Source organism: Monodon monoceros, unplaced genomic scaffold, assembly GCF_005190385.1.
Source record: "Monodon monoceros isolate NGI ecotype Baffin Bay Population unplaced genomic scaffold, NGI_Narwhal_1 Super_Scaffold_12, whole genome shotgun sequence".
In the NCBI taxonomy this organism is placed as follows: Eukaryota; Metazoa; Chordata; class Mammalia; order Artiodactyla; family Monodontidae; genus Monodon; species Monodon monoceros.
The window spans coordinates 62029678-62056817 of record NW_021703768.1 but is presented as its reverse complement, the minus strand read 5'-3'; the positions used below and the strand labels follow the sequence as shown (position 1 = coordinate 62056817).

At 36.0% G+C, this 27140-nt stretch overlaps 1 protein-coding gene across 4 annotated transcripts in view; it reads left to right on the top strand.

Annotated features, from left to right (window-relative positions):
- AP3B1 (adaptor related protein complex 3 subunit beta 1) overlaps positions 1-27140 on the top strand; it is a 276335-nt gene that overhangs the window by 195567 nt on the left and 53628 nt on the right. For all 4 annotated transcript variants that reach the window (XM_029215628.1, XM_029215632.1, XM_029215630.1 and 1 more), the window contains exon 22: positions 5462-5568. In XM_029215628.1, coding sequence (XP_029071461.1) covers positions 5462-5568 — 107 coding nt within the window. The remainder of the gene's footprint in view (positions 1-5461; positions 5569-27140) is intronic.

The following is a 27140-nucleotide window of genomic DNA, read 5'->3' as shown; positions in this document are numbered from 1 at the left end:
TAGAGCTGCAAAGTATGGTTAAAATATGAGGAAAGAGACAAAAACCAATTAACAAGCTAAAAGGCCTTCTGGAAGAAGCTTAAAGATAAAAATAAGTGGAGTGTTGTGGGAGAAAAGAATTGTTGATGATGGTTCCTAAAACACTGACTTCGTTATGTGCTACTTATTAGCCTACAATAGTTCTCCACTGTCCATGGCAAGCAGTTTGTTGATCAAAACTAAAAAGTCACTCTCCAGCGGCTTAAGTTCTCTGTTGTGAGAATTAGATTAATTTTGAAGGAGAGGCAGACACACTTCTTACATTTTATCTAGTCGTAATCCACAGAGATGTTTTGTTCAGTACACACTGCATGCCAGGAGAACTGCAAGTCCTCAATTTATCTATGTCTTCATTCAGAAAACGTTTATTGAACACTTGCTATGATCTAGGTAATCTGCTATATACTAGAGATTCTAAATGGGCGTAACATTGTCCCTCCCCACGGAACTCTCCAGGTGTCATGGGAGAAACAGATAAGTCAGCCCTTAGATTACCACATTATAAATGAAATGAGAAAGAGATACGCACAGAATGCTGTTAGGTATTGGGGTACCTAACCCACCTAGCTGTAGCAGGATATAACGGTGGAGCTGAGTATAAGTAAGAATTAGTCAAGCAGCTGGGGAGGCAAGAGAAGAGAGTGAGGAGAAAAAAGACATGGAGGAGGGAAAGAGCTTGCTACTACCTGAAAAAATCATCATCTCTCTCTAAGGAGGCAGTATAGTTAGCAACCCTGGCAATAAATTGGCTCTACTGTAAAGCAGTTCTGTGATTTTAAATAAGTAACTTGATATTTCCTTGCTGCATCTGTTGAGGGGGTGTTATCATAAGCACAGGCATTAGTCCTGGCCTGCCCTTTAATCAGTTAAGTGAGTTAATTTGTCTCATTTATTCATTTGTAAAATGGAAAAAGAATGCTGAAAAGTTTCTACAGTATCTTTAGATTTTGAAGTTATATGACTCTGTTTCATGGGGTCAGTTGATAATACATTAGAAAATATTTATAGTAGGAGAATATACGGCCTAACAGTAGATAGGCTTAGTGACAGAAATACACTTTATTTTTTCCAGACATAGTTTATATTTCTGAAAATTAAAATATCTTTTAGTACCTCATACCATGTGGTTGGTCTCAGTTGGATAAAGCAGCAGCATCATATCCTGGCATCCTTTTATAGGAAATATAAACCTATGTAATTACACTATTAGTACAACTAACTGAAGTCTTTTTAAAATTTTATCAGCCAACAATAATCATGCCACAAATAAGTCTTATGATCTGTGATGTCATACTGTTGAATAAACTGTAGTAGAGGCAGTAGAGTGGAGTGGCTAAGAGGACAGTGGAGCTAGATTGAGTTTGAATCCCATTTCTATTATTTACTAGCTGTGTGACCTTGGGCAAGTTACTTTATCTCTCTGTGCTTTAGTTGCTTTATCTATAAAATTGGGATAATAGTAATACTTATTAGGAATATTAAGAGGATTAAATGAGTTGATAAATGTAAAAGTAATTAAAACTGTGCTTGATATAAGAGTTAGCTGTAATGGAGATGAGGACACCACAGCAGCAAATTACATTTAAAAAGTTAAATAACTTCATATTAAACCATTATATATTATAATGGTTATATATATTATATATATATAAAACCATTATAATGGTTATATATATTGTGTGTATATATATATAAAACCATTATAATGATTATATATATATATACACAATATATATAACCATTATATATTAAAATGGTTATATGTATAACCATTATATATTAAAAGTTTTACTGAGATTTTAAAGCAGAACAATTGTATAATTACTTTATTAAATATACTTTAGTAAAGAAAGTGTTTTGTAGAAAGTTTTTTGTTTGTTTTTGTTTTTCTTTTGCGGTACGCGGGCCTCTCACTGTTGTGGCCTCTCCCGTTGCGGAGCACAGGCTCTGGACGCGCAGGCTCAGCGGCCATAGCTCACGGGCCTAGCCACTCCGCGGCATGTGGGATCCTCCCAGACCGGGGCACGAACCCGTGTCCCCCGCATCGGCAGGCGGACTCTAAACCACTGCGCCACCAGGGAAGCCCCTGTAGAAAGTTTTAAAAAGAAAAGAAAATGGGTTAGCATTCTAACAAATCAGCTCAGATTCTTTTCATGGGCAAATCCCTTTCCCTCCAGATTGGATTGTACTGAGGTACTGTTTCATTATTTGCTTCTTTCTGTTTTTATCGTGCACATTCCTTTCCTTGCCATAAATGTTCTTTAACAACTTCATTTTTAATGACTGCATGGTTATCCTCTATGTTGTTGTAATAAATTCTATTTAACAAGTTTACTGTTGTTGGAAATTAAACTGTTGTTTAATTAACTACTATTGTTTCCATTTTTACTGTCATAAGCAGTGAACAACACACATCTTCATAAATGTATTATTGCATTATCTCCATGACTCTATCCTTAAGATAAATTCCCAGGAGTAGAATTGCCGGGGAAAAGGCTTTGAAGAATTCTACTGTCTAAAATTGCCTTTCACAAAGTTGGTACCAACTTACACAGTAGTAATATGAGAGTGCCAGATTCCTTTTACCCTTACCAGTCTGGATTTTGTATTTAAAAATTGCCTTTGCCAATTTGATAGGTGGAAATGTTATCTAATTTTAATTTGTATGCCATGTTATTAAAAAAAAAAAACTACATAGAGTCATTTTGTTTCTTACACGTTAAGTTGCCACAGTCAACTGGCTGCAGAATCCAATTTAGGATAAACCTTCAGTGCCAGCTTTTATCTTGCCAGACCTGTTAACAGGTGTGTAATCATTTGTTTAATGCCAGAGCTTCTGCCTTCTGAAATGATACTAAAAGTTTGTCTTTTTTTTTTTTTTAAGAGTCAAGCTTACCTTTGGTGTGAATTTTTCTTCTCTTGTCTTTTTCTTCTCTATGTCTTTAGCCAAGCTAGAGTTGAATCAGAGGCTATTTCTTAGTCAATTTTTATTCCTTATATGATCATCTAATAGTTTGGATGGATGGATAGACAAACAAATGAACAAACATGCACTTAGAACCCACCAGAAAAGTTATATGTCGCATGGAAAGGCAACACATTTTGATTCAATTAGAAGATCCAATCTCTAGTCCTATAGTAGTTCTACCATTCACTTGTTTCATGATCTTGCAAGTCTTAATCTCCCTGTGCCTCAGTTTGCAATGTCTTTATATAAATGCCCTTTCTGCCTGCTCACTACCATTATCTTACTTTAGTCCTTGTCACATCATGCCTAAACTATTGTAAATTCCTCCTCACTGCCAGCCGAGTGCTCTTTCCAGTTCTTCAGCCTGTCTCTTACACTGGCCTCTGACTAATCATCCTGCAGTACCATATGTCATATCATTCCTCTTCTTGGTAGATTTTTAACAGTTCTCCTTTGGTGTATAGGATAAATCCAACCCCCTTAGCTTTACAATTCCCCACCTCTCAGCCTTTGTTTACATGATCTCATTCAGTAACTAACCAGCTTCAGTAAGTAACCAGCTTCTTCCTTTCCTCTTATTTGAATGCTACCCTTACTTAAAAACTGGGCTTCATTCCCTCTTACTCACCAAGCCTTCTCTTACCACCCTATCCCCATTGATTCTTTTTTTCTTTCCGATTCCCTATGGCACTTGCTAATTGTTAGTGGTTTTCAACATATGTCTAAGGAGACCTGGGCATTTGTAGCAGTGCTTCACACTAAGGGCATACTCCTTTAGGAGTGCAAGGAAGCAACCAGTGGCTCCACTCCCTCCTCCACCCAGTCTCCACTCTGCTTTTTGTATTGTGTATGTTGAGATTTTATTTAAGATTTCCTTTGAAATTTTTCTTTTTTGGCAGTATCACTTATGGATTGTATTTTTTTTCTTCTTCAAGCATGAGTATCTTTTTTTTCTCAGTTAGCTTTTAAGTCACTTGAAGACAAGAACTGTATCTTGAACTTCTTTTTCTCTCCCTTGCTCTCTTGTTCAAGAAATATTTATTGCTAACTTTATGAATTAACATTTGTTCTGCCTAGCTTACAAGATATTGTGAGACTAAAGTGAGAAAAAGATGCTTTGAAAAGCGATGTCATGTGAAGTAAACGTTACTTCCTTTATAGTATTGTTTTAGCATGAGAACGTGTTGGAAGCTAAAACTTTTTCTACATTTGAATTTTATTTCATTCGACAAACAGTTGAGCAATTACTAAGCACTAAAAATTAATGTGTCAAAGTCTGCTCACACAGACCAGTAGAAATGAAAATATGTAAAGACACAAATTTGTATTACAAGAGAAGTATGGTTGTAGAAGTGTGTCCAAGTACATCTGTGGAACAAATGAGGCACATATAAGCTGTGTTTAAGTGAGTCAGGCTGTGCTTTCCCTCTAAGTGGTATCTTACTGGGTAGAAGTTGCAAGGTGGGCAAGGCAAAGACGTACCTTCTAGGCAGAGGGAATACGATATACAAGGTTCAGACATGAAACAAGATCTTGGGAACTCTTATTTGGTAGAACTAGAACATAGGAGTGGCTGATGAAATTGGAGATGAAATTGGCTAGACCTGCCCAATATGGTGGCCACTGGCCACATGTAGCTATTTAAATTAATTAAAATTTTAAATGCAGTTCTTTGGTCATACTAACCACATTTCAAAAGCACATTCGGTATGTGCGCTAGTGGCCATCATGTTGGACCTACAGTCACAGAACATTTCCATCATCACAGAAAGTTCTATTGGACAGTGCAGAGCTAGATCATAGAGGACCTTGCGCATTTAATTAAGGAGTTGGACTTTTATCATGTAGGCAATTGTGAGCCTTTGAAGAGTCTTAAGCAAGGGAGTAACATGATCAGATTTGCATTTACAAAAGATTTTCAAATTTTTTTTAGCATCAAACATTTCTATCTAGCGCATAGCTTTTGCTGACAAAGTATAATTAGAAGGGAATTAGGTAGTCTGGGCCCCTTATAATTATTACAGTGGAGAATAAAATAGAGAAAGGATTTAATAAGCACCCTTTTAAGACTTATAACTCAACTGGAGAACTCTCTTGAAAGCTATAGTTATTTTTACATTAGTCTGAAAAAATGTTTCTTTACCTTCCTCTTTTAGTGAAGTCACTGGGTGATTAATGTTAGTGATAATGTTAGGTGATAAAAATTTTCAAAAACTATTACTCAAGATATTTATATTCTTATTTTGTTATAGGATTTGCCATTATGTTTTGAAAGCTAAGACTAACTGCCATGACTTGATAATAACTTGACTAAATGAAGATGTTAAATAGAATTGTCATAGATTTATTCATCAAAGTAATTTAATTAGATTTACTAGCAAAATAAAAATGTTGCTTTTAGTAATATGAATTAAATTTTCATGCACATTTGCTAATTTGAGCCTTTTCTTATAGTTAACCCAGTGTCCACTCCAGTTGCACGTCCCACCCCAGCTCTTTCTCCAAGCTTGATAGCTGATCTTGAAGGTTTAAACTTGTCAGCTTCTTCATCAGTCATCAGTGTAAGTAATTTTCAAAATACATTAGCTCAGTTTTCAAGTGATGCCATTGCATCTTTTTTATTAAAATGCAAATAATTGAAGTAGATTCTTAGTCTCAAACAGTTCTTCCTCTAACAAGTCTGTTTCAAATCTGGCCTTTTAATTTTGTGAACATTTTTTTATCTTTTTAAAAAAATTTTTATTATAGTTCATTTAAATGTTGTGTTAGTTTCAGGTGTACAGCAAAGTGAATCAGTTATACATATATCCTTTAATTTGTTCTGTCCAAACCATTATCATCTCAATTTACTTCTCCTTGTTATCCACATTTACTTATCATGTGTACACTTTTCTCTGGTACTGTTATATATCTCTAACATACAAGGGTTCTTTTCCACATTGAATTAGTTGATATACATAGATTCTGCCATAAAAATTGTTGTCTACATTAACAGACTTTCATTCCCATAATTATTCTATTCCTACGACACGGTTCTTTTATCATAGGCTACTAAAAATACCTGACTGTTTTCATTTAAAAATTCAATATTGTATCTCTCTTTACATTATCTTCATACATTTATTTACATGCCTTGGTGTCTCTCAAAAAATTCTTTAATGTTACTTATGGGGTATGACTTGGAATGAGGCAAGAGGCTTGCCTATCTCAAAATAATGCCAAAACCATCAGCCTGTCATTGTATCTGAAACTGTAATAATCTTGTTTGTGTTAGCATTATATATCCACTGACCTTTCACTCTAAATCAAGCATGTTGCCTAAGATGCATAATCTGTCTATATGCTTGACCTCCTATTAATTTGATGTCGGAAATCTGACAAACTAAGAGATAGAACAGTAAGTTCTGATGGGCACACAGGTAGCTTGAATAGATCTGGTGTATCAGTGGTTCCCAGGGCTGGTAGGGCATTGCAGGGTACATGATTGGTGATCTGAGCTGCCCGGGAGCATAGAGCTGCTTCTGCCAGAGGTAAGAAAGAAGAGTACCTAATGCTTGCACAGCGTTACAAAAAATTCCCCCTTCAAAGCAAATGTGATATCAGGGCTGTGCAACGAAATACTCAAAAGAGCTACATGCATTTCTCTTCAGCTTTGGTCAGCTCAGTTAGAAAGTATAGGCAAAAACTCTTAAGCTTATAATGTTTTTCAGTTGTAGAACGTGATTATCTCTTGACTGCTCAGAAATGAGTATGAACAGTATTTGGGATTTTAGTTTGTCCTTCTTGTTGCTAAAAGGAAAAGACACATTGGAAGAGATGGGGGGAAAGCAGTAAAGTCTTTCATTTATTTAAGTAATAAATATTTATTGAGCATTTGTAGTAGGCTGTAAAGAGAAAGTGGTAATCAAAAAATCTATAGTGAAGCATAGTTAGTCTTTGAGGGGAAAGGAGGCCCCTAAAACCTTGGGAGACAATAAGGTCTGAATAACTTGGGTTTGATATCAGATGACCAGGATGCAGATCCCTGCTTTGCCACTTACTAGCTTTGTGACCTTGGGCAAATCGGTAAGTAACTTTTCTGCACCTCAGTTTCCTATGAATATAATATCTACCTCACAGGATTCTTGCGAGATTAATGAGATAATAAATGTGAAGCTCCTACAACAGTGACTGGCACGTTGTCATCACTCAATAAATATTAGCTAATATTTTTGGAAGTGATATGATATGTGATAATGGACCCTGAGTAGACTCTTATAGTTTATTAGCTATAAGAAGAATACAGTTGAGATTAGAAAAGCTTGTAGTAAGTTTTCATTCATCACAGAGTAATTGAAGGATTCACCTTTTTATCCTAAAGAAAACGTTTATTGGGATGGTCTCTTCAAAGGAAAATAAAAGCACTCTATCCAAAGAGTATGCAAAAAAAGAAGTCAGAGACTTCCCTGGTGGCACAGTGGTTAAGAATCTGCCTGCCAATGCAGGGTACATGGGTTTGAGCCTTGGTCCGGGAAGATCCCACATGCTGTGGAGCAACTAAGCCTGTGCGCCACAACTGCTGAGCCTGTGCTCTAGAGCCCACGAGCCACAACTACTGAGCCCACGTGCCACAGCTACTGAAGCCTGTGCGCCTAGAGCCCATGCTCCGCAACAAGACAAGCCACTGCAATGAGAAGCCCGCGCACCGCAACAAAGGGTAGCCCCTGCTTGCCACAACTAGGGAAAGCCTGTGCGCAGCAACGAAGACCGAATGCAGCCAAAAATAAATAAATAAATTTATTTAAAAAGAACTGCCAAGTGAAGAGAATCACAACATTCATCCCCAAAAGCTAACAAAATGATCAAACAAGTAGTAGTAATAAGAATGGCAACCAGAAATTCACCAGCAACAGTCAAATAAGGAAACAGTTAGAACTTTAAACAAAGAAAAAAGTGGAACTTTGAAAAGTAGAACCTGTAGAGATAAATTGAATATTCTGGTGCAGAATGTTGTGACTCCTGATCTCACCTCCAGCTCTCAAAATGGTACTTTAAAAAGACGAATCAGGGGCTTCCCTGGTGGCGCAGTGGTTGAGAGTCCACCTGCCGATGCAGGGGACACGGGTTCGTGCCCCGGTCCGGGAGGATCCCACATGCCGCGGAGTGGCTGGGCCCGTGGGCCATGGCCGCTGAGCCTGCGCGTCTGGAGCCTGTGCTCCACGGCGGGAAAGGCCACAACAGTGAGAGGCCCGTGTACCAAAAGACAAATCAGCCAAATTGTAAGTTTTCTCATTATGTGTACAAATTTAGAAAGAAGTAGACTAAAGACATCAGAGGAAATAAAGAAAAGTCCTCAAAAATTAAAACCCCCAATAATGGTATGGGACCTCAACAAATATAGGGGTCTTTTGGATCCTAAATGAAATTTAGGATCCAAAGATGGGTACATCCACAATTTAAAAATCAACATGTTGCCCTAATTCAATAGAAAGAAGAAATAAAAGTAATTTATAATAAATAGTACATTGATATATAAATACTTGACCATGACTACATTATAAATGTAGTGAAGTAGTTAAATGACGCTGGTGGCCATAAATGCAAATTGATAGAGGTGTATTATTGTATTAGCAACTCAAATACCATGGGTCATGGTATAACATAATTTTCCAAAACATCAAACAGTTTTTCTGGTAGTTATTCCTGGAAAATTGAGTACATTAAAACCATGCAATGACCCACCCCCCCCCCCCAAAAAACTACTTTGTACTGGTATGGAAAGTGTTCTAGGACCAGGTGAACAGGTTTTCACCTCATGAATGTCCAACCAGACATTTGAAAGTTGTGAGGAACGTGGTATAATTTTTATTGGATGAGTCTGCCCTGTTCATTGTAGAGCATCTAGCATCCCTGGCTTTCACCCGTTAAAGCTGGTAACATACTTTACTGTCCCTTCCCCCAGTCATGTGCCAACTGCAAACATTCAAAGCAGTTTAATATAGCAGTTAAAAGCACAGGCTCTTGAGCCAGACAGCCTGCGTTCAAATCAGAGCTCTGCCACTTTACAAAATGAGAGACCTTGGGTGGGTCATTTTACTTCTTGGTGCCTCCGATTTTTTCATCTGTAAAATAAAAATAATAATGCTACCTATCTCACAGAATTGTTGTTAGCGTTGAATGAATCAGCATATATGAAATGCTTACAGCAGTACCTGATACATGTTAAACACTAAGTATTTCCTGATTTTTTTTTTTTTTAGAAGACATTGGGGGTAGGAGTTTATTAATTCATTAATTTATTTTTGCTGTGTTGGGTCTTCGTTTCTGTGCAAGGGCTTTCTCTAGTTGTGGCAAGCGGGGGCCACTCTTCATCGCGGTGTGCGGGCCTCTCACTATCACGGCCTCTCTCGTTGTAGAGCACAGGCTCCAGATGCGCAGGCTCAGTAGTTGTGGCTCACGGGCCTAGTTGCTCCGCGGTATGTGGGATCCTCCCAGACCAGGGCTCGAACCCGTGTCCCCTGCATTAGCAGGCAGATTCTCAACCACTGCGCCACCAGGGAAGCCTTAGAATAGTGTATAATCTTTAAGATGTTTTTATTAAATCTTTGAATGAGGTGGAAAAATGTGGTATAAAATTAAGTGGCAAAACAGAATCCAAAATATTACTTATTTTATCTCAATTTTATAAAATTGTATACTCACACTGTGCTTTTAAAATGTAAGGAAAATGAAAGAATAGAAGGAAGTGTGTTATACTGTTAACAGAGGTTTTCTGAGTGATGAGGTTATGGATGATTTATATTCTTCTTTATATTTTTCAATATTTTCCAGAGTTTCTCTAGTCAAGGTGTAATATATATATTATCCTAAAAGCAGCCATTTTTTAATAGGGTAAGCATGTATATGAATGAGTAGGATTCCTTTTTATTGACATCTAATGTTTAATGTCTGTCTTTCTGAATCAGTACTACTAATTATATTGAGCAAGTCATTTGGTTTTCTCAACTCTAAAATGATGGCAAGGTAGATCTCCATGTTTCCTTTTAACCCTAATATTCTGTGAATCTATGGAATTTTGAAGCAGTGAAATTAGTTATGCCGGGATGATTTGAACGTTCATGAAAATAAATAGATGAAACATTTTTTAGCTTATGTTATGACTTTTGTTTCATAGATGATTTTTATTTATTTCAGTGAGTTATTAAGTTTATTTTCTTTATGTGTTTGGTACAATATGGGTAGGTTTTATTTTTTGAAATTACCAAAATATTTACAGTGAAATCCAAAAAACATTTCCTTTTTCACACTAAATATTTTTCAAATGAAAAATTTCACTATTCTTTTTTACCCTTTGAATTGTATATTCAGAACACAGAGATTTTTAAAGCATAATTTCTAGTAAATATTATAATCATTGTAAGGAAAGGCCTTATTTTTTCAAACTGTGTGATACAGGTGACGTGTAAACACAGTATTTATTTCAGTCTTCCATGAGACTAATTGGCAATTGGCCTAGAGATGGCCAAAAATAAACATTTTAGTTCTTGCTATAGTGTTTCAGTGAACAAACTGAATTTTTAGTGAATTACTAGTGAATTTTTTTTACTAGATTATTGTTAGGCTAAGAGTTTCTAAATTGTTACATATCAAACCCCAGGAACTCAGAAATAGCAATCCTCAGAATATTAGGCTTCTGGAGAGGATGAGAAAAGAAGGGGAGGGAGAAAAGAAGGGGAGGGAGACCAAGTCTGATGCTGGAGAAGTATGTTGGTGACATACTGTCATGAGAAAATTATAGTAATGATTTCTTTTTCATGTGTTGGTACATATAGAAAAGTGGTAATACTTGTAATGTGCTCTGGGGTAAACAGAGATGCTGCAGGAGATGGAAGGCAACCACCCCAGGAGCTCCAGTCACCACAGGTGCCACCTGACTTTTCTGAGGTTAATGGCAGAGGCAATAGCACAGCATACCTCTAACCCGTCTGTGGTACATTAGTGAGGAAGCACTGACTTAGCTGCCATAATATATCCAATTTGATCCTCATGGATCACAGTCCCTAAGTGGAATTTAACTTAGGAGGCTGTAGGAAGGTTCATTAAGAAAAGCAGTCTTTATAGAGTACAGTGGTAATATATTGAGGAGTAGTAAGTAATTCCAAGAACAGTCCATGAAAGAGACACCAGAGTTGCAAAAAGGAAACCCCAATTTAATACACTATGCTACTTGGAGGTAGCCAAACTTGATATTAGGGCAGAGTCCTCCAGACTGATAAATCTGTCCAAGACTACTGAGGCCAACTGCAAGTTTAAGGGTTTCCTAAAACCACCCTCAAGTATGATAATTCACTAGATCAATCACAGAACTCAGGAAAGCACTCTACGTAGGATTGCAGTTTTATTATCACAGTAGGGCACAAATTAGAATCAACCAAAGGAAGAGATGGATGGAGGAGATTCTGGTTGGGTTTCATACTCAAAGCTTCGGGGTTACCCTCCTTGCGTCAATCAAAGTTGGTTGTATATACAGGAGTACTGCCAACCAGGTAAGCTCACCAAGCTTAGGGTTTTTATTGAGGCTTTACTAAATAGGCACTGTTGACTGAATTGTTGCCTCATGGTTGAACTCACTCTCCCACCCTCCCCTCCAGGTCAGGCTGATATCAGGGGCCCAGAGCCCCAACGCTCTAATCATATGGTGGGTCTTTCTGGTGTGGCCAGCTTCCATCTTGAGTTATCTGCTTAGCAAAGCTATCTAGGGGCCCCCTAGGAATCACTGTTGGCATAAACTATCAAGTATGGTCCCCTAGGGGCCCACCGTGAATAATAAAGGCACTCCCATTACTCAGGAGATTCCAAGGTTTTAGAGGTTACTTCTCAACAAAGTCCAGATCTCTCTTTAAGTGAGACCAGATTCCTTACTACACATATGCCAATTAAGTGTTTTATTCATTCAACAAGTGTTTATTCAGGCCAGAATATGAGGTGCCAAAGATATAGTTGTGTACAAGATGGGCTAGGTTCCTGCCCTCAGGGAGTTTCCAGTTGAGTAAGAACAAAAGAAAAAAGAAAAATTGACTCAAAAGTGTGTAACTACAGTATACTGAGTACTTTCATTTTGCAACATAGTTTTGCCCTTTGGGTATTTCTATAGATACAAGTTGTCATTATTTCTCTGACTCCGTACATAAACACTATTATTTTATATTGGCTAAACTCCACAGTCCCTCTATACAATAGTAGCTTAAGATCTAGCAGGAGTTAACTTTTGACATTGAACACAGTTTAGAATTTAGATATCTGAACTACTTTTCCTCTAACAAGAAGTAAAAGGATAATTTTGAGTACATGCTGTTCACCTTCTGCTTTCCTTGAGTTGGTGCTGTGGAGCATCACTTCATCACTTAATGAAGAAATAAAGCCTCACAATGTCACAGTAAAGACAGTAGCAACAGCAGCATTAAACTGAGGTCTGTGCATGTTATTATGGGTAGCCAGCATGGAATTTTCCTATGACCAGCGAAAAGATGACACTGTCAGTAAGACCAAAAAGCCACTTAACTAAGGCCCCCCAACCCCTTCAAGGATTTACAGGCTGAAGGTAAGAAGAAGGAAACCCATATGTAATGCCCTTAGGCAGGCAGAGTGAGGCAAGGTAGAGGCATTTTTTTATACACAAGCCAATTTCACCCTCTGATTAGTTCTATGAAGCTTCTCTAAGGAATATAGAAAAATAGCTGGAAAGTAGGCTTATAACTTTTGCTATTGATAAAGATTGGCAACCACTGAAGTTACAACTATCCATGAGTAGGAATGAGATCCTGACCCAGTTTGTATTATAGGAAATTAATTGGAAAATCAAGAGTACCTATCAGACCTGCTTTTGGCACAGAGGTTACTTTGTCAGTTTTAAAACAGTATGAAGAAAAAGCAAACCGTAATTCATGATGCAGAACCTGATTTTCTCAGTTTGAAACTTACCAGCATTTTGAATTATTAGGATAATTGCACATCATAGTGATGGACAGTTGTAATCAAATTTGATTTCCATTTCTCCGAAGTGGACTTTTAGGTAGGTCTTTCTCTTTTTTAAAATTGATCTAGGCTAGGGCATTTTAGTTTTGTTTTCCAGTCTGCTTGTCTTCTACTGCCAGAGTGCCAGCTTCCTTCTAGTTTGTCTACAAGGACAGATTGCTTTGAGAGAGTTTTTGTTGAATACAAGTGTTTTACTAAGTCATGTACCAGACATTTCATGAAGATGTAGTCTCATTCCCGAAACAAATGATAATATGTCTGTGATAAAGATTGTTTTCTAATATGGTGGAAGAACTATATTTTTTAAAATATATATTTTTTTACACTTTAAAAACTTAAGGTGTATTTAAGCCTCAGGCTAAGAGACAAGTCCAGCTAAGATCAAATTTCTTTGACTTTAGAGGAGGAAGAAATTATAAGTTAAAATTAAAAATAATTTTGTCATTTTAAATTGGGGAAAAATCCTTTATTTGTTCTGATGAAAATGTCAGTAGTCATGGAACTGTGTTAAAAATAATGAAAAGTCACTGGCCTGGGTCTGCTTAAATTGAAAACATTTTTTAATTAAAGTTTGACAGTATTTTGTGCTTCCATCGCCCAGCCATGTCCCATCTTATTCTTTTATTCAGTTCTCTTCTAGGTATGAGTTGCTTTAATTTTTAAATTAATCTTTACGGTATGCCATACTACTGCTTCATCTTTTTATTTCTGTGCTACTTCAGAGGTCTCATAGTTAGTAACAGACCATTATCATCTCTCCCTTTCCTAGATTATTAAAAGGAGCTACTTTTTTTTTTTTTTTTTTTAGGAGCTACTTTTTAAAAAGACATTGTTATTTTTAATTGCAGGCTTTTTATTATAAAAATATTTTTTTTTTGGCTTAAGCAAATATATGCCAGTCTAAGAAATGAATTCTCCACAATGAAAAATCCGCTGTATCAGGTGATAATTGTAGTTATTAATTAACTAGTAATTATTACGGCAAAAAAAAAAAGGTCACCATCAAAAAAAAGAAAATATGTGTATAAATTTGTAAGAAATGGAAGGATTAAAGAGGCGTTGGTAAAGAAGGCGTGGGCCTTTCTTTTTCTCTTCCTTCTATTTTATGGTGAATAGTTCCTGTCCCTTGCTGTGGGTTCCCTCTTCAGAGCTGAGGCAGTTCGCTTGAGAATTCTTTCCTAAGATTATGGTTTTTAGCTTTCATTTATTATAATTATATTACTACAATAGGAAATAAGAGGTTTTAAAATTCCATTTGTTTAAAGAGGATTTAATCTTTTCTGGCAATTTTATTTTCCACATTCGAAGTTGATTGAACGTTGTATTACTATCAACTGCCATGCTGCAAATTTTGTTGCTTGTGTTGAATTGTGATATTTGCAGTGAAAAATACTGTTTTTAAGCTTTAAGATATCTTAGATTAAAATGTGCATTGGCCAATCATGTATTAATTATTATTTATTCATACATCAGTCAAGTTAACTTCTGTTACCTCTGTTCCTCTTTAAAAAGCTTGCCAGAAATTTTCTGAACATAGGACAAGGCATGGTATGGAGAATTGATTTTCCATTCTATTAAGTATTATTTATTAGTATTTAAACTTTTAACATGAGGAACCTGGCCTAAACATGAAAAATATTATTGTAATACTTAGAAAAACTTTGTTTCTCTGCAAAGGAAAAGAAAATGAATTTAGCTTTAGGGCACATGCCAAACTAACACTAAGAAATTAATTTATTACCAGAGAGAGGAGAACATGGAGTAAAAATATAGATAAGTACAGTATATGACCCTAATATCAAAGAAAAGTAAAAGCCACTTATCTTAAAATATATCAGACACACTGTTATTCAAATCATTCAGGAATGTAATTACAGACAGCTTTTATAGGCCTATCAATAAAGGGTTATTTCTCTACATTTGCAGCTGTTCCACATTACTGAATATATAAATATCTCCCCCAAATGCTAAATTATTACTGCAGATCTACTATACACTTCTGCTAAAAAAAAAAAAATTTTTCAGTAAGTTCTTCTTTAACATGCATAATTTAGGTTAAGAGAGATACCAACCAAATGTAATGTGTGTATCTTGTTTGAATCCTGATTGAAGCAAACCAACTCTGAAAAGACATATATATGATTGTCACGGAAATGTGAATACTGTATTTTACATTAAATTGGGGGAATTTTTTTTCTTTTAGGTATGGTAATAGTATTGTAAGTTTTCTTGACACGTCTTTATCTGTTAGATATACAAACCAAAATATTTACTGATGAAATTAGATCATATCTCGAGTTTCCTTTAAGTAATTCAAAAGTAGAGCAAAAGATTAGATTGAACAGGATTGGACAAATGTTGATAACTTTTTGAAACTTAGTGATGAGCACCTAGTTTTTCTTTATATGATTCTCTGTGCTTTTGTGTACACTTGAAAATATTCAGAGTAAGTTTTTAAAAATACATAATTTTGGAAACTCATTTATTTCTGAAGATTTTGGCATTCATGCTTCACTGAACATGTGCCCTGCCAAAGTTATCTTGTAAATTTAAGCTAGTACATCAAAATTTGAGTTCTGTTCAGGTTGTCATCTGTGAAATTAGAAGACTGTAATAGATTGTTTCTAAGGTCCCTCAGTTCTAGCTCTTTAGAAGTCTATGGGGAATAAAGTGGGAGACGGCAAGTGACTTTAGTCAACATCAGCGTTAGCGCAGGGGAAAGGTGCCTTACCTTTTTTATTAAAACATATTAATATGATAAAACTTAGACTCTGGGTCCCTGGAAGATAGGACAGGGCCTTTTCATTGGCCTTTCTGTTTCCAGTGCTTGATACGTAATAGGTGCTCATCAAAAGTGTATTAAATGAATGAGATTAATCTTTACTGTTTTCCAGCTTCATTATTATATTGTAGAATCCATTCCCACTGATGTCAGTTTAAAGGACTGTATTGATAATCTGTTGGTTTATTATTCCTATCAAGCACCTATCTAAACAGTAGTTGTGATCCTTACATATTTCTTTTATTATAACATGTAACACTTAAGGCTAAAATGGAGAATAAGTTATTGTTTTAAATTGTTTGACTAAATATATCTTAATAACCCATTCTTTTTTTTTTTTTTTTTTTTTGGCGGTACGCGGCCCTCTCACTGTTGTGGCCTCTCCCGTTGCGGAGCACAGACTCCGGACGCGCAGGCTCAGCAGCCATGGCTCACGGGCCCAGCCGGACCGGGACATGAACCCGTATCCCCTGCATTGGCAGGTGGACTCTCAACCACTGCGCCACCAGGGAAGCCCTAACCCATTCTTTATATTTCTTATATGCTCTCAATTCAGCTAAAAATACAGCATGGTAAACTGAGAAACTGAAATTGTCATTTTTATTTTATTTTCCCATCGATAAAGCAGATCTCCTAAAAATTTAAAGCACATCTTTCTAAGGTAACATTTACCTCCTCACATCTTTAGCAGCAATCAGACATGACATGGGACATATTCATTGACCCTAAAAATTTTCATCAGAGTCATGCACTGAAAGGGGGCAGCCCCAGCCAGACAAGAGGCTCATTTCAATTTTAACGGCTGTAATTAAAGGTTAATTCACTGAGTCAGGATTAACGAGGAAAGTACAAATGATAGGCAAGCAGCTGCCTTTATAATACAAGATTAGAACAATGCAATTACAATAAGAATTAGAAAAAAATCAACTTCCAGAAGGGATCTTTTAATAAGCGAATTAAATTGTGATCTCTAAATATGAATATATATATATATATATAATATTTCGTAAGGAATCATATAAGTTGACATTCTATATCTAAGTATATTATATCAAATGTAGAAACAATGCTTAATATTAAAAACTTTTTCATTATAGGTAAATTACCAAAAATATGCATGCATACATATCTACATATGATGTTTTTAAATGGCAAGAGTTTTTCCCTACTTCAGGCTCATTTTTTGATATCCGGTTATCTTTACCTGCATCATAATTGATCTTTCCCTCTCTCTGCCCCACTTCCAACAAGTACTTCTTATGTTTATACTTTAGATCTATTCTTAAAGAGCCCATTCCAAAATTCCTTTTCATCTAATGGCAGTGAGAAAGTTGACATGTGTTATTTTCAGGTGCGTTATGTTTACATATTTTATAATTCTTCTTACAATTTAAGCTCAGTGCTATATTTTATTTTATACAGATACTATTTTTAGTGTGATGTACCCTCTAACCTCAGGACATTGATCCAAAGCTTTTATATGTGTTGTATATTGTTAGAAAGCTATCAGACTACTTACTGTGTTAAACATCCTTACATGAAAGTCCTTGCATAGTGATTGGCACATAGTAGGGTCTCAGCAAATTTTATCATTTTCATCTGTTTTTGTATTATTAATTGAAGCAATAGACATTTTTTTAATTAGTAGGATCCTTATTAGTTCTGTCAAATATTTATCATCCATCACAGGATTCAAAGAGAAGGAAAATAATTGTCCATCATAAATGCAGGCTGTGGAAAATTGTTCCTCAAAAAGTGGTTCCATAAATGGAATTTACGTTTTGTCAGTGGCTCTTGAGCTGATTTTGTATAATAAATCTGTATGCTGGAGTAAATCTGAGTATTGATGCCTAGAAGCTAATAATTCAGTAGCATCATTCCTGAAAAAAATATATAGTTCTATTTGAAGATTTTGTAGCCTGTGATATGCAAAACTATAAGCAGTGTACTGCTATTACCATGAAAGTGAGTTGTAAGTATAATGTAGATTTTTTACCTGATAAAATTATCTCCTTTTTTATTTTTTTAAATTAAAAAAAAATTTTATTGTTTAAGCTGCTGACAAGTGCTGGAGAATTTGCTTTATTGTATACACTGTGAAAAACCTGAGGAAAACTGATGTGTTTCACTGGTATTTAGATTAACCCACACATTGTATTTGGAGTGGGACAGTATGCTGTTTTGAACAATATTTTGACATTAAGAACTCCACAAAATAGTATTTAAGCCCCCTTTGGCATGGGCAGTTGATAACTTTTCATTCATAATTAGCTCATAGAGAACCGAGAGACATTTCAGGGAAATTGAACTGTCAGTGGGTAGAAACAAGCATTTGACCTCATCACATTGAGTGGGGCCCATCATAATTTGTTCATTTGGTGCCCATCAGCCCAGCCTCATCTCTCATACGGCACCTCACTGACCTTCCCTCTCCAATTCCGCTCAGTTCAGCTTTAATTATGACTCTGCAGACCTGAAGAAATATTGCAGCTTGCTCTCAAAAACCCTGAACTGCCACTCACCAAAAGATTGGTTTTTAACAGGTAATAAATGCCCAGAGGAAATGGTGCTATGTCCACACAGAGAACAGTGGCTTCTTTTGAGATTTTCTGGCTGTCAATTGTGTCACTGTTGCCTAGTGAAATTTTTATTTCCAACACAGTAAGCTTGTGACTGAACATGAGTTCTTTAATTTAGGTAAACTTACCCATCCACAGAAGAAATTCTTAGTTACTTGGTTATGCAGTGAATTCACTAAGCCCATCACCTATTGAAGGTTGAAAAACAACTTTAGGTTGTTTAGGTAAAGTACTATTTTTTTTGAATGCTGCATTTTTACTTTTATTTTAATTAATAATTATTTTTTGAGATGTTGACCATCCTACCTCTTCTAGCAGTACAATTAATTGTAATTCATCCAATAATTTGGCAGAAGGAATCCTGCTAACAATCTTGCCTCTGCCAACAAAACAAAAAGATAAAGTTTAAAATAAGCATTCATGTTGCCTACCATCCTCCTCCTCCTCACTCCACACACCCCCATGACAGTAGTTTTGCAAAGCAAGTTAATAGCAAACAGTGACTACATAAGAGGAAAATGTAAACCTTAGAAAATTATAAAGTTTAACTTCTGTTTTCAAATCATGTCTCTAAAGATTTCATTGCAAATAGAAATATCGAAAACTGTAGTTCCATACTGTGTATCCTTGTAGTGAATGTTAAACTGTCAGCAGGATTTTCAGGTCATTTGACAAAAAGGATACAGGTGCAGTAGCTAGCAGTGAAGGTGACTGCTAGTTTCATCAATCACTTTGCCTTTCTTTAAGTTGATACATAATGGACCCCTTCAATCAGCTTCCTTGTTCTTTGTCACTTGTTTGGAAAGAAGAAAAAAAAAGAGTGGTGGAAAGGCTGGACTCTACAGTCAAGGTTAGGAAATGAATTGTTAGTTATTTACTCAGGGTACAGAGGATGTCAGTGTGAAAGGGGGCTGGCCCTTCATAAAACGTCAAGTTTGTCATTGGGTGATAATACACAGTGTGAAGATTCATACAGGCCTTGTGCAGTGGCAGTGCTACTCAAAGTAGTGATTCTAAATATGAATTTGAGATTAAGATATTGCTTTGTGACAGACGTGTTTTGTGCCAGAAAATGTTCAAATACCTGTCTGTTTTACTTCTGGGGATTACATCAAACAACTTAGTCACAAAAGCAAATTTTAGGTGGATTGTAAACACATGTCAGCCACTGTCAATTTAGCCTTATACCTTCTATAATATTTATACCTTCTATAATATTTATACCTTCTATAATATTTAATTTGAATCAGAAATTTTCCCAAGGGTTTTGGAAAGAAAAAAGGAATTTGAAGTTTTACGTAGCTTCTATTTGCTAAAATGCATAGAGGTACCACCCAACAAGTTTGAATGCCTTGTTAATTTTAAACACTCAGGGGAGAAATAGAACAGTTTAAAGGAAACTCTCAGAAATTAGTGTCTGGCTTCTTTTAACTGTTTCTTCCTTAGAAAACAGCACCTTTTAATTAATTTTTAAAAGAACGTTACACATCTGGAGAAGGTTATCAATTCACCAGTCTTTCAATAAATGGGTAGAGGGAATCATAGCGTATATCTTTTTTTAATACTTGCCCAGATTGTATGTATTCTGAAACTCACCAATATGCTTTTCAGAGCATATTTTTATAGATATGTGGCTCAATACTTATTTCAAAGCTCTCAACCAAAAAGTGCTATTATATATCAAGTGGCAGTGAAATGATCTGAGCAGGTGTTAGATTAAACATAAAAATTACGTATCATAGTTATATGAAATTTCTCAGTTCTCTCAGATCTCCAAGAATAGTTTGGATAGAATAGTTAATGTAGGTTAAAGTTCTTCACATTCTTTGCAGACTCCATATCTATGGGTAGTGCTAGTTCTCTTTTGCTTCTAGTAAAAAGCTTTGGAGGTTATGGTTTTTTTAGTGAAAGCTTTTTTTAACCTGAACATTCTATTAATAAACTTGAAGGGAATGTCTTCCATATTCAGAACATTATGGTATGAGCGGCAGCAAATTAAAAAAGTAAGCCATGAAAAAAAGAAAGTAAGCCATGGTTACAGTTTTGAGTGCATCTTACAGCCTTTTGGAAACAGAGACCATAAACAAGAGTACAGTAGAGCTTCCATGGAGGTTTATAGTCCTTGACAGAGGAAATTACTAATGCTGCCGAATCTTCAGAGAAGAATCCTTTTATCTTGGATGATAATACTGAATGCCTTCTATAAAATAATTGACAGATGTGAAATTTCCACCAAGAAACATTTTGCCATTCTACATACATTTCTGTCAAACCAGCACAGACTGAATTGAGTTTGTTCTGAGCAGTATTTGCTTATATCTCTGGTGGTTTCGTTTTTCTCATGTAGACCTGGTTGCATAAGCACCCACTGGTACATCTGCATTATTTATCCCAGGAGTTATGATGTTAATTTTTAGGTGAGTGCTTGTAAAATGGTTAAGAATTCAGATTCAGAGACTCAGTATAACCTTTTTAAAAATCTGACTTTTTTATTGTGGTTGTTTCAGAAAAAGATGGTGCTGGAAAAAACTGTAACATTGTTAAGAGGTGCTTCAGGATTATTACTTATGTAATACCTACCCTCTCCTTCTCTTGCCTAGATGTTTCATTGTCCTAAACTTGTTCTGCCCCATCCAGTATTTTTCTTGGTTCCTTCATTTTCCCCCATGGAAACTTGTCTGTCTTGGGTCTCATCACCCAAGTGTCTGGCTACTATAATCCCCTTTCGGCTTGTATAGAATTCATAGAAAATGTTTTTTTTGTGTGTGTGTGTGTGTGTGTGTGTGTGTGGTACGCGGGCCTCTCACTGCTGTGGCCTCTCCCGTTGCGGAGCACAGGCTCCGGACTTGCAGGCTCGGCGGCCATGGCTCATGGGCCCAACCGCTCCATGGCACGTGGGATCTTCCTGGACCGGGGCATGAACCCGTGTCCCCTGCATCGGCATGCGGACTGTAAACCACTGCGCCACCAGGGAAGCCCCAAAATGTTTTTTGTATGCATATTTTATCAGAAAAACTAATACATACTAAGGATTAAGAGGTAGTCTTAGGTAATATGCAGTGCATTAAATTGGAGCCTTTGGAAGACAGTTCATCTTTTATTGTTTTCATTGGTTCTCAGTACCTGTCTGTTAACCAAATGGATCAAAGCCAACTTAGTGTGTTCATTAAAAATAAAGAAAGTATTAGGGGAGGGGAATTTTTTATAAACCAGTCTTCCAAATGATTCTGACAAGTAACTATCCAGTATGAAAGCCACTCAAATTATTAGCGTCTATGCTATTTGGAGCTTAAGTCCAATGAGAAAATACTGTACAGAAAGCAGAATTGTTGATGCCTCTCATCACAGGTCAGCCATTGAAAGATGTATGCAAATAAACATTATACCATAGACTCCACAGATGGGTTTTACAACACAAGAATTCAGAACAGTAGTTTGCAACTAGACATTATAATTACTTTTATTAGCTCCCTGTTACTGCTACATTACCACACGTTTGGTGGCTTATAACAATGCAAATTTATTATCTTACAGTTCTGGAGGTCAAAGTCCAAAATGAGTCTTACTGATCTAAAATCAATGTGTCAGCACAGCTGTGTTTTTTTCTAGAGGCTCTAGGGGAAAATCCTTTTTCTTGCCTTTTCCAACTTTTAGAGGCTGCCCACATTCCTTGGCTCAAAGCCAGCAATGACTAAGTTGTCCATACACCGCATCACTATGACACTGACTCTCCTGCCTCCCTCTTTCACTTACGGGATCTGTACAATTATATTGGCCCACGCAGACATTCCAGGAAACTCTCATCTCAAACTCAGCTGTTTAACAATTTTAATTCCCCCCTGCCATGCATCATTACATATTTATAGATTCTGTGGGTAGGACTTAGACACTTTTGGGGATCCATTATTCTGTATACCACCTCATGTATAGAACCTGTGGGGAGAAGATGACTCAGCTATTCATACCTCACCTGTCAAATTGTAGAAGAGAGGAAGGGTAGGACCATGGCATTATGGAGGTCATTCTGATGCAGAGCCAGAGTGCAGCACCACATATAAGCATGCACTCTTGGGTCTTGATATTGATGACACCATGGTAATCACTCACTATTCCTAGAATTCAAAGCTGTCTAACCAAGAAGTTCTTATTTGTGGCAGTTTTACTTAACTCTGGTCAGACCACTCAAATTAAGAGAAATTGGAAATTTTCAGATCAGTCATATTAAATTTTATATCTGTACCTTCCTATTGCTGTCTTTTTGATGCTTCAAGTCAATTTTTATTTCAAACTCTTACCAATTTTCATTTATTAGAACCAATTATACTAGCATTTCTCAGTGAAACATTGATTTATCTCAGTAGATAATGGAAAATGTGTCAAATGACATGACTTCTTATGCAGATTTTTAAATATTTTAAAACGTAAAAGTATTTATTATCACATAATTATAGGCACAAATAACTAACTCACTTGTGCTATTAAGGCAACAGAGAATTCAAAAGTTATTTATATTTTTTAAAAATCATGCAAAAACATGCAAAAAAATTATTGTCCAGACTTAGCACTATGCTATTTACATGGTGCATAAGAATAAAGTTAAGTAATCATGTTGAATGCATAAAGTTAAATAATATTATGAAAATTAAATTATAGGGAATGTAAAAATGGAATGTGACTAACATCATTATGGGCTAGAGTTGGTCAGGTACAGTAGAATGGAACAATTAGGGCTTGAGCTGAGCATTGTATTATGGTTAATATTTGATATTTAATTAAGTCATATGATTTATTAGAGTAAATCATAAGTAAATAATGATTTAAGCAAATCACAGAACTAACAAGTGAGTTCTCTGTGCAAGACTGGCAAAAAATAGGGGCTGTGCTGAAATTTAGAATTAAAGTACAGTGTGTTTGGATCCACCAGAGGGCAGGCAGCAGAAGCAAGAAGAACTACAATCCTGCAGCCTGTGGAACAAAAACTACGTTCACAGAAAGATAGACAAGATGAAAAGGCAGAGGGCTATGTACCAGATGAAGGAACAAAATAAAACCCCAGAAAAACAGCTAAATGAAGTGGAGATAGGCAACCTTCCAGAAAAAGAATTCAAAATAATGAGAGTGAAGATGATCCAGGACCTCGGAAAAAGAATGGAGGCAAAGGTCGAGAAGATGCAAGAAATATTTAACAAAGACTTAGAAGAATTAAAGAACAAACAACAGAGATGAACAATACAATAACTGAAATGAAAAATACACTAGAAGGAATCAATAGCAGAATAACTGAGGCAGAAGAACGGATAAGTGACCTGGAAGACAGAATGGTGGAGTTCACTGCTGCGGAAAAGAATAAAGAAAAAAGAATGAAAAGAAATGAAGACAGCCTAAGAGACCTCTGGGACAACATTAAATGCCAACAACATTCGCATTATAGGGATCCCAGAAGGAGAGGAGAGAGAGAAAGGACCTGAGAAAATATTTGAAGAGATTATAGTCAAAAACTTCCCTTACATGGGAAAGGAAATAGCCACCCAAGTCCAGGAAGTGCAGAGAGTCCCAGGCAGGATAAACCCAAGGAGAAACACGCTGAGACACATAGTAATCAAATTGACAAAAATTAAAGACAAAGAAAAATTATTGAAAGCAACAAGGGAAAAATGACAAATAACATACAAGGGAACTCCCATAAAGTTAACAGCTGATTTCTCAGCAGAAACTCTACAAGCCAGAAGAGAGTGGCGTGACGTATTTAAAGTGATGAAAGGGAAGAACCTACAACCAAGATTACTCTACTTGGCAAGGATCTCATTCAGATTCGATGGAGAAATCAAAAGCTTTACAGACAAGTGAAAGCTAAGAGAATTCAGCACCACCAAACCAGCTCTACAACAAATACTAAAGGAACTTCTCTAAGTGGTAAACAAGAGAAAAGAAAAGGACCTACAAAAACAAACCCATATCAATTCAGAAAATGGTAATACGAACATAACATTCGATAATTACCTTAAATGTGAATGGTTTAAATGCTCCAACCAAAAGACACAGGCTTGGTGAATGTATACAAAAACAAGATCCATCTATATGCTGTCTACAAGAGACCCACTTCAGACCTAGGGACACATACAGACTGACAGTGAGGGGATGGAAAAAGATATTCCATGCAAATGGAAGTCAAAAGAAAGCTGGAGTAGCAATACTCAGATAAAATAAACTTTAAAATCAAAAATGTTACAAGAGACAAGGAAGGACACTACATAACGATCAAGGGTTCAATCTAAGAAGAAGATATAACAATTATAAATATATATGCACCCAGCATAGGAGCACTTCAATACATAAGACAACTGCTAACAGCTATAAAAGAGGAAATCAACAGTAACACAATAATAGTGGGGGATTTTAACACCTCACTCACACCAATGGACAGATCATCCAAAATGAAAATAAATAAGGAAACAGAAGCTTTAAATGACACAATAGGCCAGAAAGATTTAATTGATATTTATAGGACATTCCATCCAAAAACAGCAGATTACACTTTCTTCTCAAGTGCACACGGAACATTCTCCGGGATAGATCAGTCACATCTTGGGTCACAAATCAATCCTCAGTAAATTTAAGAAAATTGAAATCATATCAAGCATCTTTTCTGACCACAACGCTATGAGATTAGAAATCAGTTACAGGGAAAAAAATGTAAAAAACGCAAATACATGGAGGCTAAACAATACATTACTAAATAAGCAAGAGATCACTGAAGAAATCAAAGAGGAAATCAAAAAATACCTAGAGACAAATGACAATGAAAACATGACGATCCAAAACCTATGGGATGCAGCGAAAGCAGTTCTAAGAAGTTTATAGCAATACAAGCCTACCTGAAGAGACAAAAAAATCTCAGATAAACAGTCTAACCTTACACCTAAAGGAACTAGAGAAAGAAGAACAAACAAACAAAGGTTAGTAGAAGGAAAGAAATCATAAAGATCAGAGCAGAAATAAATGAAATAGAAACAAAGAAAACAATAGCAAAGATCAATAAAACTAAAAGCTGGTTCTTTGAGAAGATAAACAAAATTGATAAACCATTAGCCAGACTCATCAAGAAAAAGAGAGGGCTCATATCAATAGAATTAGACATGAAAAAGGAGGAGTTACAACAGACACCACAGGAATACAAAGCATCCTAAGAGACTACTACAAGCAACTCTATGCCAATAGAATGGACAACCTGGAAGAAATGGACAAATTCTTAGAAAGGTATAACCTTCCAAGACTGAGCCAGGAAGAAACAGAAAATATGAACAGACCAATCACAAGTAATGAAATTGAAACTGTGATTAAAAATCTTCCAGCAAACAAAAGTTCAGGACCAGATGGCTTCACAGGTGAATTCTATCAAACATTTAGAGAAGAGCTAACACCCATCCTTCTCAAACTCTTCAAAAAAACTGCAGAGGAAGGAACACTCCCAAACTCATTCCATGAGGCCACCATCACCCTGATACCAAAACCAGACAAAGATACTACAAAAAAAAGAAAATTACAGACCAGTATCACTGATGAATATAGATGCAGAAATCCTCAACATAATACTAGCAATCAGAATCCAACAGCACATTGAAAGGATCATACACTATGATCAAGTGGGATTTAACCCAGGGTTGTAAGGATTCTTCAATATATGCAAATCAATCAACGTGATACACCGTGTTAACAAATTGAAGAATAAAAACCATATGATCATCTCAATAGAAGCAGAAAAAGCTTTTGACAAAATTCAACACCCATTTATGATAAAAAAAACTCTCCAGAAAGTGGGCATAGAGGGAACCTACCTCAACATAATAAAGGCCATATACAGCAAACCCACACAAACATCATTCTCAATGGTGAAAAACTGAAAGCATTTCCTGTAAGATCAGGAACAAGACAGGGATGTCCACTCTCTCCGCTATTATTCAACATAATTTTGGAAGTCCTAGCCATAGCAATCAGAGAAGAAAAGGAAATAAAAGGAATACAAATTGGTAAAGAAGAAGTAAAACTGTCACTGTTTGCAGATGACATGATACTATACATAGAGAATTCTAAAGATGCCACCAGAAAATTACTAGAGCTAATCAATGAATTTGGTAAAGTTGCAGGATACAAAATTAATGCATAGAAATCTCTTGCATTCCTATACACTAAATTAAGGAAACACTCCCATTTACCATTGCAACAAAAAGAATAAAATACCTAGGAATAAACTTACCTAGGGAGACAAAAGACCTATATGCAGAAAACTATAAGACACTGATGAAAGAAATTAAAGATGATACCAAGAGATGGAGAGATATACCATGTTCTTGGATTGGAAGAATCAATATTGTGAAAATGACTATACTACCCAAAGCAATCTACAGATTGAATGCAATCTCTATCAAATTACCAATGGTATTTTTTACAGAACTAGAACAAAAAGTCTTAAAATTTGTATGGAGACACAAAAGACCCCAAGTGGCCAAAGCATTCTTGAGGGAAAAAAATGGAGCTGGAGGAATCAGACTCCCTGACTTCAGACTATACTACAAAGCTACAGTAATCAAGACAATATGGTTCTGGCACAAAAACAGAAAGATAGATCAATGGAACAGGATAGAAAGCCCAGAGATAAACCCACGCACCTATGGTCCACTAATCTATGACAAAGGAGGCAAGGATATACAATAGAGAAGAGGCAGTTTCTTCAATAAGTGGTGCTGGGAAAATTGGACAC